At 41.2% G+C, this 22,349-nt stretch overlaps 1 protein-coding gene across 1 annotated transcript in view; it reads left to right on the forward strand.

Moving 5' to 3' along the window:
* LOC126295336 (phosphatidylinositol N-acetylglucosaminyltransferase subunit A-like) overlaps nucleotides 1-22,349 on the forward strand; it is a 121,454-nt gene that overhangs the window by 89,430 nt on the left and 9,675 nt on the right. Inside the window, exons 4-8 of the mRNA XM_049987805.1 lie at nucleotides 11,080-11,198; nucleotides 13,106-13,227; nucleotides 15,099-15,190; nucleotides 17,931-18,136; nucleotides 19,634-19,719. Coding sequence (XP_049843762.1) covers nucleotides 11,080-11,198; nucleotides 13,106-13,227; nucleotides 15,099-15,190; nucleotides 17,931-18,136; nucleotides 19,634-19,719 — 625 coding nt within the window. The remainder of the gene's footprint in view (nucleotides 1-11,079; nucleotides 11,199-13,105; nucleotides 13,228-15,098; nucleotides 15,191-17,930; nucleotides 18,137-19,633; nucleotides 19,720-22,349) is intronic.

The following is a 22,349-nucleotide window of genomic DNA, read 5'->3' on the forward strand; positions in this document are numbered from 1 at the left end:
ATACATATGTTTTCCTTATGAAAGAGCAGTTGAACGGAATGGACAGTGTCTTGAAAGGAGGATATAAGATGAACATTAACAAAAGCAAAACGAGGATAATGGAATGTAGTCAAATTAAATCGGGTGATGCTGAGGGAATTAGATTAGGAAATGAGACACTTAAAGTAGTAGAGGAGTTTTGCTATTTAGGAAGTAAAATAACTGATGATGGTCGAAGTAGAGAGGATATAAAATGTAGACTGGCCATGGCAAGGAAAGCGTTTCTGAAGAAGAGAAATTTGCTAACATCGAATATAGATTTATGTATCAGGAAGTCGTTTCTGAAAGTATTTGTTTGGAGTGTAGCCATGTATGGAAGTGAAACATGGACGATAACTAGTTTGGACAAGAAGAGAATAGAAGCTTTCGAAATGTGGTGCTACAGAAGAATACTGAAGATAAGGTGGATAGATCACGTAACTAATGAGGAGGTACTGAATAGGATTGGAGAGAAGAGAAGTTTGTTTCACAACTTGACTAGAAGAAGGGATCGGTTGGTAGGACATGTTTTGAGGCATCAAGGGATCACAAATTTAGCATTGGAGGGCAGCGTGGAGGGTAAAAATCGTAGAGGGAGACCGAGAGATGAGTACACTAAGCATATTCAGAAGGATGTAGGTTGCAGTAGGTACTGGGAGATGAAGCAGCTTGCACAGGATAGAGTAGCATAGAGTAGCATGGAGAGCTGCATCAAACCAGTCTCAGGACTGAAGACAACAACAACAACATGAAGGCAGTAGTGTCCTATAGTTAAAGGATAGAACTTATTTAATGTGTATATAGTTTATTACTGACAGGCAGAATACATCTGAAGTTTGGAAACAGGCCTTACATTGAACTTCCTGGCAGACTGTGTGGCGGACAGAGAAACGAGCTCCGTACCGTTGCCTCTCGAAGGCAATTGTTCTACCAGCAGAGCTACCCAAGCATGACTCACGACTTGTCCTCACACCTTTACATTTACCATATCCCTTCTGGAAACATCCCCTAGGCTGTGGCTAAGCTGTGTCGCCACAGTATCCTTTCTTCCTGGAGTGTTTATCCTCATAGCTTCGCGTGAGAGCTTGTCAAGTTTGAAAGGTAAGATACGAGGTAGTCCGTCCAGAATACCGTCGCCGTAGATGCGCAGGTGGCAGGGCACTTGTGGTGGGGGCTGTGGGCAGACGCTGTAGGGGAAATGCTGAGTGCTGGAGGGGTAGCATCGTTCTAAATTGGAGCCTACACTCACATTTTTTGTAAATATTAAATGCGGCCGTCCACACCCACACTTGCATTGTCGTCATTCAAGATGATCTACTGTCTTTGCTTTGGTGAAAGAATTTTGCCAAAAATGCAGCGATTTCTTTTCGCCTGGCTTATTAACCATTTTTAACTTTCAGAGAAGTGTCACAAGTGGTGAATTTTGAGTAAAACCTACACATTCCTTTTGTTGCTATGTTAAAATAGCTTCTTTTGCCAAAATACAGCAGTCTCATCTCACGAACATGTTGTACAGCGACAACTGCGAAAGAATTCTGAAACAGTGGTTTAGTAACTTTATTAAGCGAAGAACTGACGAAAAGTAAGCTCACAAGGGAACCTCCCCATCGCACCGCACCCCGCCCCCCCCCCCCCACACCCCCTTAGATTTAGTTATAAGTTGGCACAGTGGAAACTGAACACAGATCAATCGAGAAAACATGAAGTAGTTGTGGAACTATGAAAAAAATAAGCGAAATATACAAACTGAGTAGTCCATGCGCAACATAGGCAACATCAAGGACAATGTGCGCCGAGGAGCACCGTGGTCCCGTGGTTAGCGTGAGCAGCTGCGGATCGAGAGGTCCTCGATTCAAATCTTCCCTCAAGCGAGAGGTTTAATTTTTTATTTTCAGTTTATGTGACAATCACTCCCAAAAAAGTGATGAAAACATAATAGTTTATCACATCCACAAGAAAACGTAAATCGGGCAAGGTAGAAGAATCTTTTTACCCATTCGCCAAGTGTAAAAGTTAGATGAGTCGACAACATATTCCTGTCATGTAACGCACATGGCGTCACCAGTGTCGTATAGAATCTATCAAACGTGTTTTCCTGTGGAGGAATCGGTTGACCTATGACCTTACGACCAAATGCTATCGGTTCCCATTGGAGAGGCACGTCCATTCGTCTACTAATCGCACGGTTATGCGGTGCGGTCGCAAAACACAGGCACTAAACTTATTACAGTTAACAGAGACGTGAATCAACGAAAGGTCAGATCATAACTTTGCGAAAATAAAGGAAGTAAACTTTTCAATCGAGGGAAGACTTGAACAAAGGACCTCTTGTTCCTAAACTGCTCACGCTAACCACGGCGCTCCTGCGCGCAGATTGTCCTTGATGTGGCCTCTTGCGCAGTTTGTATATTTTTGCTTATTTTTTCATAGTTCCACACAACTTATTCCTGTTTTCTCGATTGATCTAGCTTCAGTTTTTCAAAGCGTATCAACTGTGCCAACTTATAACTCAATCTGAGGGGGGTGCGAGGGAGACGTTTCCTTGTCAGTATCTTATGAAAACGCACATCCTCGGTACAAAATAAATGTGTAGTGTCTTCACTTATGTTGTTCCAAAGCTCATAGCATTTTGTGTTTCACCAACTATCGATAACCCTTATTAAAAAGTATATTTTCATCGAAAAAGTCTGTAGTTAGTGGAGTAACACGGTAGATAATGAAGTTTTGTATAATAGTCTCGCTTTGCGGGCTATCATTTGCCAAACTCTCATTTTGATGTCTCAAACCACTTACGAAATGTGAGGAATGTTGGGGATATTTCACTCTGGCTTACGCTGGTGTGGCGCGATAGCAAATGAGTGTAGTATGTCGGAGCAATTTTCTCGACGTTGCTGACAGATAGAACTCCACTGAGGTATAAAGAAAAATTAAATATGTTAGCTAAATTTGATATGTAGCAACAAATTATATAATATGCACCAAATGCAAAAAAAAGCTATCCTTATTTTTCATTGCAAACTTTTCGAATTTCGCGCAGTAGCGTGCTTCTACGTGTTGCACATTGCATGTACAGTGTCTGCAGCTCGTGGTCGTGCGGTAGCGTTCTCGCTTCCCACGCCGGGTTCCCGGGTTCGATTCCCGGCGGGGTCAGAGATTTTCTCTCCCTCGTGATGACTGTGTGTTGTGTGATGTCCGTAAATTAGTTAGGTTTAAGTAGTTCTAAGTTCTAGGGGACTGATGACCATAGATATTAAGTCCCATAGTACTCAGAGCCATTATTTTGCATGTACAGTTGTTACACATACCATCCAATAGGCCACACAACATCGCCAACATTATTGTATATGCTGTACCAATTCTTATACTATCTACATCTATACTCGGCATGGCAGAGGATATGTCCCACCCTACCAGTTATTAGGGTTTCTTCCTGTTCCATTCACGAATGTATCTCGTGAAGGATGGTTGTTTGAATGCCTCTGTGCATGCAGCAAGTATTCGAATCTTATTCTCATAATCTCTATGTGAGCGACATATAGGGGATTGTAGTATATTCCTAGATGGATCATATAAAGCTGGTTGTTGAAACCTTTAACGGACTCTCGGAATAGTTCACATCTGTCTTGGAGAGTGTGCCAGTTCATTTCCTTCAGTATCTCTGTTGACTCTTTCCTACGGATTAAACAAACTGTGGCCTTTCGTGCTGCCCTTCCCTGTTATCCTATCTGGTACGGGCCCCGCACACTTGAGCAATATTCTAGAACAGGTCGCACGAACGATTTGAAAGCAATCTCTTTTGTAGACTGATTGCACTTCCCCAGTATTCTGCCAATAAGCTTAATTCTACCACCTGTTTTTACTTGTATGAGTTGGCCGACCCCAACAGTGACTCACTGATATTATAGTCATAGGATACTAGGTTTTCTTCTTTTTGTGTAGTGTAGTGTACATTTCTCAACATTAAGAGGAAGTTGCCATTTCCTCATAAATATATCAGTATGACCATTAACGAAATGATGAGCGCAACATAGTTAACCTGACGTATAAAGCTACAAGTGAAGCAAAAATGAACTATTTCTATCGCATAGTTTTTTGTAAAATCGTTTGAGATAAACCACAGAGCTTGTGTCTCGTTTCTGTCATCGCCGACCGGCCGAAAGGTGGAGGACAGCGTTGGCCTCCCCTTGCGAATGTACAAATGAACTCTTCTTGCGCTTTGGACGAAAATTGGTCACTGCGCATCGTCCACCGTACCCTGCCGTATATGCTGGAAGACAGGTTTCAGTCGTGAGTTGCCCGCGGAAACCAGAGGCTTTGATTTAGAGTTTCTACCCGACACACACAGTTCTAATCTGCCAGGAAGTTTTGTATCAGCGTGCACCCCGCTTCGTAGTGAAAATTTCATTCAGGTCTTAATTTTCTCTGTTATGGTACTGAAATGTGAAATTATTCTCCAAATAGTGTATGAAGTGACTGATGTAAGTGTTCATGGCAACGAGACTCTTGGGTTAAAAAAGAAAGAAAGGAAGGAACAGTTATAGAGAAGAGGGGATGAAGATATGGATTTGGTGAAGTCAGCGGATACCGGTCGTGGTATCTTTTTATTTGCATAACTGGAGTCCAGAAAAACAGACATGCAGTCGAGTACGTAGGCTAGCGGATGCCCCCCGCCCCGTGCAGCTGGCGGTTCGTAACCGCTCGATCTACAGCGATGCAGCTTGCGGCATTCTATTGGCTACTCTACGCCATGTCAGCAGCTGCAACAAGGCGTATCCAGCGAAGTGGCAACGCCTCTTTCAGGTAATCTCTTACATAATTTCAAGATGTGGAGCGGCGCCATTTTGTTAAGATAAACTCTCTGCCATCCTTTTCAAGTTGCGGCGTGAGCCACATTGCAGCATGTCGAGGTAGGTGATATCATCTACATACCATCTCAGGAAAGTAATTTATATCTACGTACCATGCCAGGAAAGGAGCAGTTAAAAGTTTGTGGCACAACTTGACCAGAAGAAGGGACCGGTTGGTAGGACATGTTCTGAGGCATCAAGGGATCACCAATTTAGTATTGGAGGGTAAAAATCGTAGAGGGAGACCAAGAGATGAATACACTAAGCAGATTCAGAAGGATGTAGGTTGCAGTAGCTACTGGGAGATGAAGCAGCTTGCACAGGATAGAGTAGCATGAGAGCTGCATCAAACCAATCTCAGGATTGAAGACAACAACAACAACAACAATACCGTTGTCAAAGAAATTTGATGGTGTAATAGACAACTTTGTCAAATCTCGTCTGTCGTCAAATGAATTTGGCCAGATCTGGGACCTCGCTGTAGATTTGATCAAAGAAGTCGCTTGTCTTCTGTTCACTGCAATGTGACCCATTACCACGTGGAGCGCTAGTATCGCTGCAGCGTTCTGTCATCTGTAGTGTTTTATAAACATTGTGTGCACGGAAAACTAGAAAATTGATAGCGATGTATGAAACTGATGAGGCACTTTAAACGTGGGCACCCTGAATACAAAAATAGATTAAGGAGGTTGGAGACCTGACCCAACATAACCTAACTCTCTCCTGTAACAAGGAATCGAAGTGAGCCTGTATTCTGCAGATACAGCAGTTCGTGAGTGAGTACTGTACTTTGTGACATGAGGATACACTTCACTGAGCACATACTGAAGGGTATGCTCATCCATTCTTAAGTAATCGATGTACGACTAGACGTCCTCAACTATAAGCTCATGTAATAAGTTTTGTTGAATGCTTTTATCGTGACGTCCACCGCTTCACCCAGGTACGTTTCCTTTTTATCCCCAAGCTTCTCTTCCGCATGTGCGCACAGTGCAGTAGTGGTACATGCCACTGCTATGGTTAACAAGTTGTTGTCAGCAATCATTAACTTTGACGAAAAATATGACAGCATAATACTCCTTCTTAGCGCCACGCCAAAGATCTTCCTGAAATATATTTGATCAAATCTTTGACAAAGAAATTTGGGAGTGTAATACCGGCCTTATTGTCGTCTGATCTTTCCCGAAAGGAAAGAGGTTTTTTCATTGGCACATAAAAATAATTTCTTTCGTGTGGGGCCTACTATATAATTTGTTGCGCTATGTTTAGACCGTATTTTAGAATTCTGTACCCCAATCTGTACAAAAGGAACATTTAAGGATCACTTTGTTGTCCGTCCGTTTATCTTTCTGGCTTTTCAAAAATCTGTCACGTATTTTGATACTCGTAAACTCTCACATTAAAGCGTAAAGGATACTTATCTTGAAGTACAATCATGAGATTGGGCAAGAAGCAAGGTTTTAGAGTACAGGTAAAAGAAAAAATGAAAGAAATGTTAATTTGTAATTAGGCCTACATCAAATGAAAAAAATTCTTTCGTCATTTGTTATGCGAGTACAAACTCGAAATTAAAACCTTCTCGATGTCGTGGAATCCCTAGGACCTGTATTTTACCGGTATCAATGTCGGTAACAGGCAAAAATCGTCGAGATTATCGATTGCCGACATGGACGGACTGTCCCTATGCGTAATTAGGTTTGGACGGAACTCGCAGTGCGCAAGTCCTACTCGCTGCCGGTATGTCCCCCCCTCCCTTCATGTTTCGTGGACGGTATAATTCCCCTGTATAGTGGTAGTATCCATCCTAGATTTGGAAAAAGTCGTTTCTGATAGCTGCGTGATATTGTTTAGATATGAAATGCTTGCTACCGAACGGATTACATTCTCTTCCAGTTCCGTGTATACGGTAAGCCAAGGAAAAGAAAGGAAATTCATTGAAGAAAACGTTTACTGCGCATTTAAAATGCATGCACACATTGAGCTGTATATATGATTTTAAATGTTATTGCTCTTTTGACAGAGTATGAGAATAAGTGTGGAGCGGACATTCAGTTGCACTGTTAAGTTTTACAGTAAGACACACAACGCGATGGACGTGCAAGGCTAGGATAACCTTGGGTGCGGTCATATCCCATTCTCATGCTTTTCGTGGTGGCTTGTGAAGTCTCTACGACTGGCATGGGAGCGTTGTGAAGTTTATTATTGTTAATACCTTTAAAAACACCTCCCTCGTGGGAGAAGGCGGGCCGGATGGTAACCGCCTTAATTAAAATCCTTTTAATCTTCCGTGATGACGTCATGTACTGGACTGTGATTGGTTGTTGAGGCGTATCGAGCGCACACACAAAGCTAGCGTAGCCAGAGCCACTAGCCATATTGGATTTTAACATGTGTGAAGCATCATACGTTTTTCGTGCTTACTCTTGCGTGCACTGAAAATATGAGTTTCCATACCATTGCGAATTGGAGACTTAGACTAAATGAAATGTTTTATTTAAAAAAAGTTAAAAGTAATTTTAGATGGCAGTAGAGCAGTGGACTCGTTATTGCTAGTCTTGAAAAGGTAAAAATATTACTGTTACGGTGAGGGTATTTAAACCAATATCTTTTAGACGTTTGCTGTGATGTTCATATGTGCGGCTCTTCAAGCCAAGTAGGAAAATTGTGAAACCGATTTTTTTATATTTTTCAACATCCCTGTGTAACGGTTTTTGTTTGGTAATGTATTTTGGGATTTACAATTTCATTTGGCGGCAACATAATACTATGCTCGGTGCAGGAAAAAGATGTAGTTGATAACCATGACTTCATATTATTCGTGCACCAGCGTGGTAGGACTAAAGTGCATTTGCGGTGTCGGCAGACTTTCGTATACGAATTCTTCACTAAAGAAGTTTCATCCTGAACAAAATCCCTCCCTGAATTGCATTTCATCAGTCAGTACAATAGTCAACACGTGAGAAGTTCGCTGCACTTGTTTAGAAATGGTTTGATAAACTATAAGATCATCTCAGTTGTATAAAAATCATCATACGAGCGACTTCGAGCACTTCTTAAGCAATAAACGAATACTGGTAATTTTCGAATAATTTGATCTTTCTCTTGGTGTGGCACTCTGTGATCATAAGACTGAACAACAGATGTGCATTCAGTATAATGTTCCTTTTAAATTGTAGTACATGGTGTTTTCCCTGACTCCGTAATACTGTGTGCTGTTCCCTATGTTAGCTGTAGATAGGTCCGGATAGCGTTATTAGCTATCTCAAATATTAAATGTTTCATTACTTTACCTTTTTTTAAAAAAAAATTCACAACCGCATAGAGATGCACACTGTAATGCAACACATGGCAGACTGCAGGCATAGGCCTGTAGTAATGGTGGTCTACATGTAATATTGATTTTCTAAATGTGCACTGCAGTGTTTGGAAGATAATTTCAAATCCAGAGGCTGAGGTTCGGTTCGAACTGACAATTCCACTTTCAATTCATCATGTTCACCTCGCATCATTTGTTGCGCAGTTATCAACTACAGCACACAATGCAAGAGACAGGTACAATGTAAATGCACCTTTGCTCGTTTGCTAATGCACCCACACACATTTAATGTGGGCTATAGGAGTGCTAGTCATTCTTTTCCTCTGGCCAGTATCGATTTAAACAAGTTCTGAAATTGCTGCTCATCTGACTTAATACTCTTTTCCTCGGCAGGAAATTCTGGCAACACGATTTGTGATTTGGAGCAACTGTGATTGCCTGTGCTAGTCATTCATTCTGCACATATGTATTTCAGGCATTAATGTAGTATGGACATACTTCTGTAGTCTCTCACATGTATTTGAAAAGTCTTTGGTTCCAAATTGGAGAAGTCTTTGGTTCCAAATTGGAGAGAGATTCATTGGAGAAAATTGTTACCACTTCTTACTGCACTGTCTGACACTGTAGATTAAGGAGTGCAGTGTGAGGAATGTGTACCAATGGTGCTCTAGTGTTTTAAGTAAGAGGAGTTTTGTGGTTGTCACTCACGAGTGAATGCGGTCTATACTTTCAGTAACCAACACACAGTGATCAGACTGTAGGGCTAACAACTAGTTCTGGGCCTTTCAGTCCAGTTCTTCCACATGCATCTGTTACTAACATAGCATTTGGAAGTAGGAAAGTATAGTGTGAGGTAAGGTGCAAAAAGTATTTGTGCGTGCATGCGTGTCTTATTTGTCAGGAATTTTCTGTTCATGCTCATACTTGCTTTTTGACACTTTTAGACTGATACGGCATAGTGCTGTTAGCTTATATAACTAGCAGACTGTTTCACAACTTTCAGCATTACCAAGCAGCCTGAGAGAATGCTCATAAAACCTGAAAACCTATATTTTTCTGTTGTTGCTCACTCACTCTACCGTAGGGCTAACACAAGGCATCTTAACAGATAGTGTTTAGTGTCAGAGTTTTCCATATACGACCAATCAAATGCCACATCATCAGCTACTGATGGTGTCATTTGGATGAAGTTCGGAGGGATGCGGGATGAGCACACCTCTCCCAGCTGCTGTCAGCTTTCCTGACCTTTTAGCAGCTACTGCTCGGTCGAGTGGCTCCTCAGTTGGCCTCACAAGTCCGAGTGCACCCCATTCCTGTCCTCCCACTGAGGAAAAATCCCTGGCAGCACTGGGGCACTGGGAATTGAACTGGGTCCTCTGCGTAGCGGCCCGACGTGAGCTCTGAGTAGAGGAGGCAGCCACCTTCGGGGTGCTGCTGCTTGCAAAAGATGAAGTGCTTTTTTTTCTTTTTGTAGTTGTCCCTCCAGCTAAATGATGCTGCTGGCATCAGAATCTCAACAAGACTTAGTCATTAAAAAAAATCTTAATATTTTCTCATTCCTAAAATTTTCTTATGACTATTTTGTGGTTTCAAAACTAGTCTAGCAAATTTGACGTGAAATTTTCGTTCACATAAACAGGTATACTCTTTTAATATGTATTACCCATCTATTAAAATATCTGCATTATCGATTAGCAGAGTTATAAAGGGCCACAAAGTCTTCATTTTTAGATTGCCATATGTTCACTCTGCATACCACTATGTTGCTATTGCAGTCCATCAGTCACAGAGGTATTTTATTTGAGTTGTAGTGTCAGTATAAGGCTACATTACCTAGTCAGCTCTTGGTATGTGCACTTCATACAACCATTTAAGGGGTGTAGGACGTCAAACGGGCTGACTTGGAGCAGGAGAGGCATCTCAAGTCATTTTAGTTTCCAGTGTCTATACTTGTACAAATAAACTCATAAAACTTCGTCCGCATCACCAGGAAGAATTCAGGATTCACACCCATTGCAGTGGAAGTTCGAAAACGTAACAAAATAAATTTTTTTACGTGCGAAATTTCATCATTTTTTCACTTACTAATGGCTGCATTTGTTGCTATAGGTAAACTTTTCTTCATAAGTTAGAGAGATTCTTCGATGAATTTTGCACGGCATCCAAACCATACTTACAGACTCTAGAATTTATTTAATTTATGAAAAAACGAATCGGCTGTTATATTTTAAAATTCATGTTTAGAAAAAACAAAAATGTTCTAGTTAATGACGTCAATTTTTACCACAGTTTTTAACAGATGTGGAAAATTCTAGAGTTTCATACACCTTTAAGTAAAAGTGTACCTATAGCAACAAATGCTGCCATTAGTAAGTGAAAAAAATGATGAAACTCCACATGTAAAAAAAATTATTTTGTTATGTTTTCGAACTTCTACTGCTGTGAGTGTAAATTCTGAATCCTTAGTGGTCATGCTGACAGTTTTATGAATTTATTTGTAAAAGTATAGACAGTGGAAATTAAAATGTCCTGTGATGCCTCTCCTGCTCGAAGTTGACCTGTTTGACATCCTAACCCCCCCCCCCCCCTTTAAAAGGTATTATCATCTCGCATTTTCTGTCATTCCGTAACATTCGCACTGCTTTACCTACGATAAATATCTTGCGAGTGTATTATTTGTATGCTTACTTTGTCATAAATCTCTCTGGTTCTTATTCTTTTTTTCACTGCAAGCTCAGTTAATGAACAGCTGTGAGTAATAGTTGTTTTACGCCAATGTAAAAAAAATTGTTTTTCCAATTCATTGCCTAATAAGTATGTTAAATATTTTTTTACAGCTAAATAAGCACTCAAAATCCTACAACCTGGTGAATGTGACATTTTCATTGTTGTTTGCAGTCGGTGTTCACAGACCACTCACTGTTTGGCTTTGCCGATACGTCTGCCGTTATCACCAACAAGTTCCTGGAGTTATCTCTGGCAGCCTGTGATCACTGCATATGTGTCTCCCACACTGGGTAAGCCTTGACTGCTGCATGTTTAATAGTTAGATGTTCCGAAGGTAACAGGTGCTCAAAGTTTAGTGTAGTTAGGCCAGAGTAATTTCTTTCCTTTTCCCCCATATGTTAAATTTTTTTACACACACTGTACAACTATCTCACACATTCATATGTGACATGTCTCGTCAGAGTTCATCATTGTTTCTTGTTGGTAAAATGAATGACAAAGGAGAAAATAAAACACAAAACTGTTACCTGTAATACAGTGTTGAAATCTGACTTTCTAAATGCCTTGGAAAATGCAGGATGGAATGTAACAATCTTGCGAAAAGGACAGTTGCTACTCACTGTATAGTGGAGATGCTGAATTGCAGATAGGCACAGCAAGATGACTGTTACACAGTAAGCTTTCGACTAACGAGGCCTTTGTCAAAGATTGACAACACGCGTGCGCACGCAAACGCAACTCTCTTCTCTCTCTCTCTCTCTCTCTCTCTCTCTCTCTCTCTCTCTCTCTCTCTCTCTCTCTCTCTCTCTCTCTATCTCTCACACACGCACGACCACAGTGACTGGCAGCTGAAGCCAGACAGCAGTGCATGTGCAGGGATGAGGTGAGAAGATGGAGAAGGGCAGCTAGGTGCAGTCAAGAGGTTAGACGGAGAGTCGAGGGGGGGGGTAGCAGAAAACGAGAGAAGTAAAAAGAGTGTGTTCGTTCAAGGACTGGAGGGCTGTGTAGTGCTGGAATGGAAACAGGAAAGGGTTTGGATGGGTTAAGGACAATGGCTAAGAAAGGTTGAGGCCAGGAGGGTTATGGGGACATAGGATATATTGCAAGTAGTGTTCCCACCTGCAAAGTTCAGAAAAGCTAGTGTTGGGGGGAGAAATGGCCAGGATATTTATTGCTAAATTCTGCAAATGTGGAAAACCTTGAGCTGGTCTTCCTCAGTATTGTTTTACTATTGATAGTTCCTAATGGCATAGAACTCTAAGGTATGTTGTACTGCAGGACAGTATGTACGTAGTTGTCAGTATCTGTAGTATTTTGATGTATTGATTCGTTTCCTTGTTTTATAGCACTCTGTAGTGCGATAACACACTTTCAAAATGTGTTGTGGTTAATATATCACATGGGTGAGAATTGGTGCATAATATTTCCACTACTGACATGTAGACAGTGTAGTGGGAGAAGCGAACTGAAGACTGAATTTCATCGGCAGGAAACGTAGGTGATGAACTAGTCTACTAAAGAGACGTCTACAGTATGCTTGCCTGTTCTCTTCTGGAGTATTGGTGCACACTGTGGAATTTTTATCAGGTACAATTGACTAGAGATCTAGAAAAAGTTCAGAGAAGGGGAGCTCATTTTGTATTCTTATGAGATAAAGAGAGAATATCACGGATATTATATGCAATGTTGGGGGTGGCAATCATTATAACCAGGCCATTTTTCATTTCAGCAAAGTCTTTCCATGAAATTTAAATGGACTTTCTCCTCTAAATACAGAAGTAGGTTTTGACACCATCTACATAAGGAAAAATGATCATTATAATAAAATACGTGAAATCAGAGCTCGCACAGGAAGATGTAAGTGTTCAGTTTTCCCACACACTGTTTGAGGGTAATCCCAAATGTAAGGTCTTTTTTAATAAGTACATAGATCTGTTTATTTCTACAATGGTGATGAACAGTTATTACTTTACAGTGATTACACAGTGAAAGTGACAGCATTAGAGGGGGTTTGTTCTCACAATCAGAAGTGTTTGGCAGCACAGGCTGATTACAGAGCTGGCTACTATATTAGTGAGTTATGTCAGATGACCATACTTGCTTCCCCACAGCTGGTGACAAGTGTGGTGAATATTTGATCTGTTTTGTACTGTGTGTAGCTGATTGACCTCTATCTGAAATTCCTTTCCTTTTCTAGGAAGGAGAACACCGTTCTACGAGCCAAGGTGCAACACGACCGTGTTTCGGTGATCCCCAATGCTGTCGACATGACAGTTTTTGTGCCAAAGCCAAAGTCGGAGAGCAACAGTGCAGATAGGAGTGAGTTGTAACTAATTAAAACATTCATTGTGTTGTAGATGCTGTACTCATATTGCCTGAGCATATCAATATACTCGTCACAGGACCACTAATAAGGTTGTGCTCATTCTACACGAATATAGAATGTTGTACTTTTGATCGATACTAAAGTAGCTAGTTTATATGCACTTTACTCTTCTGGCCTTCAGCCCTGCAGGAGGAAGATTTATTTTTTTATCCAGGGATTATCTTCCAGTGATAAACAAGTTGCATTGTAATACAATTGAAAAATACTTAACACACAGAATAAATAAACTTTTAAGAAATTGGAATAAGTGGTCGGCTGTGGTATTGATAAAGAAACCATTATAGTGTTTGCCTGAAATCGGGATGACTCGACAGAGCAAACTCCATCCAACTGAAAATAGTCACTCTCTTAATGGCTGCAAGGGATCATATGGTTGATCCCTATTGTACTGTGTTCTTTATTTTCTACACAGTTGGCATCAGATAGTTATGCTCTTCATTGCTTCAGGAACCTCTGCCCACACATTGATGCTTAACTGATGCTGATGAGATGCGTCGACCGTTCTCAGAAGATTGTCTGTAGCCCATGGTTGATTAGACAGATTGATGGTACCAGTACTGGTAAAGGTCGCTTCATTGGTAAAGCGGTCTGTTGACAGAAATCCCATAATTTAGATAGTGTGGTGTAAAAACAGTGACAAAATGCTTTTCGCAGAGAAAAATCTGCTGCTGAATAGCACTCATTGCAGGTGATACAGCTAGTAGCGGTTGTCGAGTAGGATACACACAATTGTACTTTGGCTTACACAGTGTTGGCAGGGTATTTGCTCGAAGCTTGCACTAGGGTTTGTTTCAATATCCTATAGAATCCTCTCCTCCAAATCAGGTGTATACACAGTCTGCCATCTCACTGCACCTGTATGATGTGGTTGGTGTCTGTTGCAGGTACGGATATATACTAAAAAGCTAGGTTGCTGATATAAACTTGTGGGATGGCACTAGACTTGGAGATATGTCAGTTAGTCCTTGTGGCGAAAGATTTTCACTGCCAGTATTTTGCCATCAAGGGGAGGAGAAGTGCTTGTGTAAAGTTCCTGATCAGCAGTCTCTATGCCAGTAGTTCTGTGTTAAATTTCAAATATTTCTCTGCAGTGTCTCATCCACGTGACACTGTTGACGACAATCGGTTTTACGGGCTGGGACGTTAAGCTCGACAGCGCCCTCGGTGCAATTACAGAGGAATGTGCTGTGTGCCAGCATTGAGTTTCACCCTCTCCCTTTCCTTCATCCTTAAAAATGTCAGCACTACGCTGCACAGGCACATGTCAGTCATTCAGATGACACAGTACACACTCAATACTTCGTAATGTGTCAGAGGACAGGCAGTGGCATGCAATCTCAACTAGGACCTCACCTTAAGTGGCAGTGCATGTTTCTCGAATCTGTTGCTTTTTGCTCATTTGTTTTGAGTACGAGACTATTTTAGAATTTAAAGGACACATTTCAAGCAAAAGCGCTAGTGCTCACTGATACGCTACAGCATCCTTAGAGGTGCTCACAGTTGGACATCCTGTGTCAAGGTTCTTGTATGCCAGTTTATTGTTAAAGACAAGCTTACTGGAGTCCTGTGCTCGGGTTATAAATGCTAATGCTTCCCGAATATCCTGCAGTTCTAGAAAAGTCTTCAGTCATTAAGTTTTATGAGACACTTAGTTTTAACATGAATTTCTTTCCCCTGTTTTTCTATGATCAAATTTTTTCTTTAAATTTGGTTTTAAATTAGTTGTGCAGGAACAGTAAGTATTAAATTCACACAAACAAGGTGACGTAAATGTTGTTTGCTGACATTAACATTTTTTTTACAGTAACAATTGTCATTGTGAGCCGACTGGTGTACCGAAAAGGAGTGGACCTCATGGCGCAGATCGTCCCAGAAATCTGTTCCAGGCACTCTGATGTAAGTGCTACTGCTATGATGCTTTCATTATACTCTGCTTTGTTGAATTAGTACTTTGTTTGAGTCATGCTGTTTCTGTTTACTCCATCACACTACAATAATAATGTTCATCTCCATGTAGGCTATCCCAGTATAATCATTTACGGTGTGTTTCTGCAGAACCAACAATTATTCCAGCATTCTGTTTAATTTCAAATTGAGGAATCTTTTAACTTTTGGCTTATGACATTCCTTCTGTAGGTTCATAGCTTTATAGATGGAGGTGCTTGGAAAACTCTCAATTAAATGTTCTATTGTTGGAAATCAGGTAGTCCAGCAGCCTAACCTCTTATTTTAATAACTGTCACCTAATGGATAACAGTCGATCCTTTTTAACTGCTGCAGTATTGTTTCAGTTGGATTTTCGCTGCTTAGTGATACTACACAGTACAGGTTTTTCAGTAATCAAGACAGTGTTCGTTTACACTAAGTAAGGTAATATATTATCAGCAAACATAATAGGAGGCAGTCGCAACCTTTGTCACGCCCACCTATTCGTGTCTAATCTCAAAGTAGGTCCAGTAGATTGAGACAGTGCCACATGCTATTACAATAATGTGCATTTGTGATCCGCACTGTAGTCTACTGGCTGGCACAGTAGATGTGAATGCATGTATTGTCACACTGTTGTTGTTATCAAGTTTTGGTAAAAACACCTTGTCGGCATTATTATGTTTACTGAGGGCCAACCCGTGGTGATGGGGACACACTCGGCTGGTATATTTCCTGTACATTGCTTTTTTCTATGCCTTAACACTACCAGCTACCTACTGCCAATGATATCACTTGCTCACTTGGCACTTGACGGTTGATTCTTCACCTACCCTCAACTTCTGTGATCTAAGCATGTGTTACCACTGAATAAGGGGCTGTGAATCCCTTACATGCTGTATCTAATTGGGGCGAAAAGAACTTTGTGGCACAACTTAATTAAAAGGTTGCTAGGAGACATCTTGAGGCATCAAGGAATTGTCAATTTGATTAAGAAAGAAAGCGGGGGGAGGGTGGGTGGGAGGTAAGAATTGATATGGAAACGGCGAGGACAGAATAGACTAGCATGGAGAGCTACATCAAATTAGTCTTCTAACTGAAGAATACAATAACACAACATATTTATTTGGTCCTACATTAATTCTCTCTCTCTCCGCCCTCATTTTATTTATTTAAAGTGTTGTTACATGTAACAATTTGCAGGAATTTGAAATGGGGATAATAACTATGCTCAGTCATAGGTAAAGCTGGGGCAGGCCCCAGTTCATTTGTGATTACTGAGAAAATGCAGCTAGCCTGCAAAGGAGACTGCTTCAGATCACTTGTGTAACAGATTTTAGTACATAGATTGTCCAGAAAGTAAAGCACACTTTCACATAACTAAATAAAATTGAGATCAATGCAAAATTTCATTTACAAAGTTATGGTACCTACTCTATTTTTCAATGTTATCACCTTAGCTGCCGAGGCACTTACTGTAATGTGGAACCAGTTTTTCTTTTCCCATGTTGTACTCCTCTGCTTGCAAAGATTTGAGCCTGGATGTCACTACCTGTTGGGGGTATCATTATTTGCAAACAGTTTTCCACCCAAAAAGCCTTTGTTTTCAGGAATAAGTGAAAATCACTTAGTGTAATGAGGATGTCCAAAAATTTCCCACTTAAGTCTTTGAAGGTCTCGCTGTGTTTTTGCCGATGCAGGAGATCACACATTTGTTAAAAATCAAAAACACTTTTGTCGACAACATTCAATAAACTGTGTACAAAGCCAGACCAACAGGCGTTACATGCATTGACCAAAAAAGGATAGTGCTTTGAGAATGGCTAGTTTCTAACTGAAATCTATTATTTACAAATCAAAATAACGATAGCTGCTTGGAACAGCCTCCGAATGGAGGGTTACCTGATAGACAATTTCTCTTCACCAGTAACGTTACAGGATAGGATCGATCGGTGTTGTTCAGGAGCCAATTGATGTCGAGTAAGCCGAAATGAACATAGGGCTACATGCCAATTTTTACGATTTTGGATTAGAGCGTGCGATACCCGTTCACCCAATTTTTTTCACCTTTCCCATTGCACGCAAATGTTGCACGATGGACAAATGATTGCAGTTGACCAAAAATTGCCAGTTCTCGAGTACAGTGACGTGGATCATTGTAAATTAATACATTTAAACAGTTTTCGTGAAATCTGTAAGGTCTTTCAGAACTTGAAGAGTCATAATGTCAAAACGATCCTCCTCCTAAATGAGAAACCCATTTTTCCTATGAGGATTGGTAAATAAAACCACAACAACTGGAATATCAACTTGGAGAATAAGAATTCTACAAACTTATGCCGCACCGACCTAATAAGAAAAATTAGATTTAGGTGTTCATTGTTGCCATTTGTGAGTGGTGTGGATGGGACATATTCTGAAAGTGCTTCTGTGAACCCCAAACACTTAGTGTGATTTGTGGAGTGGTCGTGTAGTTGTATAGAAAGGTAGCATCGGCTCACTGTTACAGTGCAGTTCGGTATCAGATCTGTTCTCACATTTTGCCGTGTAACACACATTACAGACATAATCGCTCTATTTCTTTTCTGCTCATTTCCACCACTACTTTGTCACCATCACACGTAGAGGTAAAACCAGTCGCGTCGTCCAAGGTCGACGGCAGTAACGGTACCCGTACGGTAATGACGGCAATTTTGCTTCCGGTCGACAGGTGGACTTCCTGGTGGTAGGCGACGGGCCGAAGCGGTGGCTGCTGGAGGAGACACGGGAGCGGCACTCGCTGCAGGAGCGCGTGACACTGGTGGGCAGCCTGCCCCACGACCGCGTGCGCGACGCGCTGGTGGATGGCCAGCTCTTCCTAAACACGAGCCTCACCGAAGCCTACTGCATGGCCATCGTGGAGGCTGCTGCCTGCGGGTAAGTGGCCGTGGCCGTGCCGCTGCGCCAGTCTCAAAAGTGAAAGATGCGAGTAAGAGGAAGGGGAGTGACAAACTGAGTCGAAAATGTAACTAAGAACTCGGATGACAGTGGAAAAGGGCCAAAGGGTGGGAGTTCAGACAGGAAAGGGGATTTCTCCCACTGATTGATTTTTTCTCCCATCGTTGGGCTTCATTTGTATACTTAATTACTTTCTCCACATTTGACTTTGCTGTTCCTATTTCTGTTGGAGGTTGTTGCCTTGACATCCTGCAGTCAATAGGGTACATGTCTGAAAAACATGCTGGCCACTCTAGTCGAGCGATGTCATTTTCCTGAAGGAAGTCATTCACAAGATTTGCATGATGGGATCGCGAATTGTTGTCTGTGAAGATGAATGCCCTGCCGTATGGTTGCACTATCAGTCGGAGGATGGCATTCACATATCGTACAGCCGGTATGGCGCCTTCCATAACCACCAGCGGTGTACGTCGGCCCCACGTAATACCACTCCAAAACAGCAGGGAATCTCCACCTTGCTAAACTCGCTGGACAGTGTATCTAAGGTGTTCAGCCCGACCAGGTCTCAGTCTCCGACAATTGTCTAGTTGACGGCATATGCAACAGTCATTGCTGAAGAGAACATGATGCCAATCCTGAGTGGTCCATTCAGCATGTTGTTGGGCCCATCTGTACCATCATGGTTGCAAAGATGAACCTCGCCATAGACGTCGGGAGTGAAGTTGCGCATCATGCAGCCTATTGTACACAGTTGAGTTGTAAGACGACGTCCTGTGGCTGCGCGAAAAGCATTATTCAACTTGGTGTTGTTACTGTCAGGGTTCCTCTGAGACATAAACCGTAAAAAGCGGTCATTCACTGGGTGGCCTGAGCGAGGCATGTCATCGATAGTTCCTGTCTCTCTGTATCTCCTCCGTGTCTGAGCAATATTGCTTTGGTTTACTCAGAGACTGGGCACTTCCCTTGTTGAGCCCTTCCTGGCACAAGGTAACAATGCGGATGCAAACTAACCGTGGTATTGACCGTCTAGGTAGGTACGGTTGAACTACAGACAACACGAGCTGTGTACCTCCTTGCTGGTGGAATGACTGGAATTGATTGGCTTTTGACGCCCTCTGCCTACTTTTAGGCACTTCTCATGCATGGTTGTTTACATCTTTGGGTGGGTTTAGTGACATCTCTGATCAGTCAAAGCGACTGTCTCTGTGATAAAAATATCCACAGTCAATGTCTATCTTCCCGAGTTCTGGGAATCGGGGTGATGGAAAACTTTTTTTGATGTGTGTATTACGGACAGCTAAACCCAGAAGGTCATGTGGTCTTCATTTGAAAATAAGCTAAAATACTAACTCAGTGGTGCAACACTTTCGTAATTATTTTATCTCTCTCTCTGTTCAGCAAAAACTACTGTTCTTACTCCAGTTTGAGAAGATGTGTAACATTTAATTTATAAGCTTTTGGCCTTATTTTTTTCAGGTTGCTAGTTGTCAGCACCAGAGTGGGAGGAATACCAGAGGTACTCCCACCTGATCTGATCTACCTCACAGAACCCACTGTGCCAGGTGAATATCGCAAATGCTAATTTTTCTCCCCTGTAGCATTTCTAAACGCTCTAACAAGTAATGGTCCATCGTCTGTCAATATTATAATATTTGTGTGATTATGTTTTTTATTTTTCAAAGAAAATGTGCACATGCCTCAGCAAATACTGAACCCTGTTGGTGCTACATTATTATTTGTGACACAACTTTATAGTAAACACTGATACTTGCAGTGTAGCTGACAGAACTTTGAATCCCTGACTCTAGATATTGACATAATTTCTAGAAAGTCTGACTAATGGGGTATGTCTTTAATTTTATTTTAAAGTCTTAGGGGTTCTAACTTTCTTGCTTTATTGAGAAGATTTTCAAAAAATATTGTAGAAGTTGTACATTTACATACTTAACGCAATATTCTTATTATGCGCATATACAGAACAAACTCCCTTAAGTTTGGATGCACTGCTCCAGAAAATCTATAACAGAGTAGGGAAATAAATAAAAACGTGAGACAAGCCAAGACTTGTGTCTCTAGATAAGCATGAGAGATATTTGTGAGGGCATAACAGACTGAACTGAGCTTCTCGGATAGTCACTCTGCGTGTGATGCCGTTTCAACTTGTTATCCGGCTGGACAACAAAGAAATTTATTCATAGTGCTTCATTCAGTGTATGACAGTGTCTACTGTTGGTACTATAGATCATAGTTGATAGTTTGGAACTGCATAATACGAGTCTTTGTATGAGTCAGGCTTAAACTGTTAGCTGTAAACTACATGTAGGTACTTCAGCTGTTAACTGAGCTGTGTCTACTGTTACCTAGTTTGGATACTCGTTAGTATGCTTGTCATCAGCAAACATTGCAGTGTATGAGGACTGTCACAGGTGGGGAGCTGCAGCTATAATCCTATGGTTCATTAGATATAAAATAATTTTTAAAATTTGTGAATATACGAGGGCAAGTCAATTATTATCCGCAATTTAGTTATATTTTTGTTTATTTTGGTACGTTGATGACACATGCTTCATTTATTTGTTGTTATATCTTTTGCAATTTTCAAGCTGCTGTGTTGGTTTCGTTATTGTTGCTGTGCTGTTAATCGTGGCTGCTCCGCTGCACCAAAGAAGAGCAGTGTTATGTAATTCGTTTTTTGTGGTCTGAAGGTGCATCAGGGGCCGAAATTCATCAAAGATTTTTGGTACAGAATGGGAACAATGTTTTTGCCACAACGAAGTGTCTATGAACAGGTTGAAAATTTCCGAAATGGTCGCACAAGTGTTATGCACTAGGAAGGAGCCGAACAACCGTTTACCGCCATAAATGAAAAAACCATTGAGCGTTCACTTGAAATGATTCTCTTAGACAAATGACTATTGATGAAGTGGCACATGTCTGCAAATTAGTCACGGTTCTGCCTAGGTAATCCTCCACAACAGACTTGGGTTTCATAAAATTTGTGCAAGATGGGTCCCAAAACAACTTGCACAGTTGCATAAACAAATGCGCTGGGACATCCGCAAAAAGCATTTGGATCGCTACGGTAATGATGGGGACAACTTTTTAGACATGAATCCATTATTAAGAGCCGAAAAGTAAACAGCAGAGTATGGAATGGAAACATCCAATTTCGCCGTGCAAGAAAAAGTTCAAGACCCAACTGTCTGCAGGAAAACTGACACTTAAGTTTTTTTGGGACGCACGAGGTCCAGCACTGGCACATTATGGGGAAAGGGGCACAACAACAAACAGTGTACGTTACAGTGAGATGCTTACTGCCAGGCTAAAGCACGATTGCTGTCAGAAGGTGTTGTGTTGTTGCACAACAATGCCTGTCGGCATACTTTCTCACTATCACTTATTTAGTCCACTCAAACAGGCATTGAGGCGCCGTCTATTTGCCTCGGGCGAAGCAGTGAGAGAAGCTTTGCATTCTTGGCTCACAGCTAACTGAGAACCTTCATTTATGAGGCCATCAGGAAGCTTGTACAAAACTGGACCAAGTGTGTTGAAACGCAAGGAGACTGTCAAAAAATGATGTTCTTGTAAGTTTCCTATTTGATGACAATAACATTTTATAACTATTTCGCGGATAATAATTGGTTTACCCTGGTATATGCAACATTAATTAAATCTTGTATCTCTGCTTCTTATGGGCTCATGGTAAGTTGCTGAAAGCCAGCCTTTCTTTCAGGTTAGTACACTTGACTAGTAGTATTGCCCACAGGTGATTATTCTGACTGTGTGTAATGTTTTTATTTCTGGCCAAGAAATGTCAGAAATGCAACATATAATTTTTCAGTAACATGTGTTGCGATGTTCCGCTGGTTCTTTACTGTGATATCGGGTAATGAAATAGTCTGATTGGGAGCTAAGACTTAATGCTAATCAATCTTTCTTACTTTATTATGTCGACTCAATCAACAACCTCTTCAGATTGAGCCTCTTCTCTCAGAGTGCTGCAGTTACTGCCGCAAGTTAACAGTACAAATCGTGCAGTTACTGCCGTAAGTTAACAGTACAAATCGAACATCAAATTCTTAAAATAAATATGATGCTTCTAATAAACAATGTATCGTATATCGTACTTTGGTTGTTGCAACATTTGGGCATCACTGTTATATTGATAAGGACTGAATCGAAAAATGGTCTG

Source organism: Schistocerca gregaria, chromosome 11 (assembly GCF_023897955.1).
Source record: "Schistocerca gregaria isolate iqSchGreg1 chromosome 11, iqSchGreg1.2, whole genome shotgun sequence".
Taxonomy (NCBI): domain Eukaryota; kingdom Metazoa; phylum Arthropoda; class Insecta; order Orthoptera; family Acrididae; genus Schistocerca; species Schistocerca gregaria.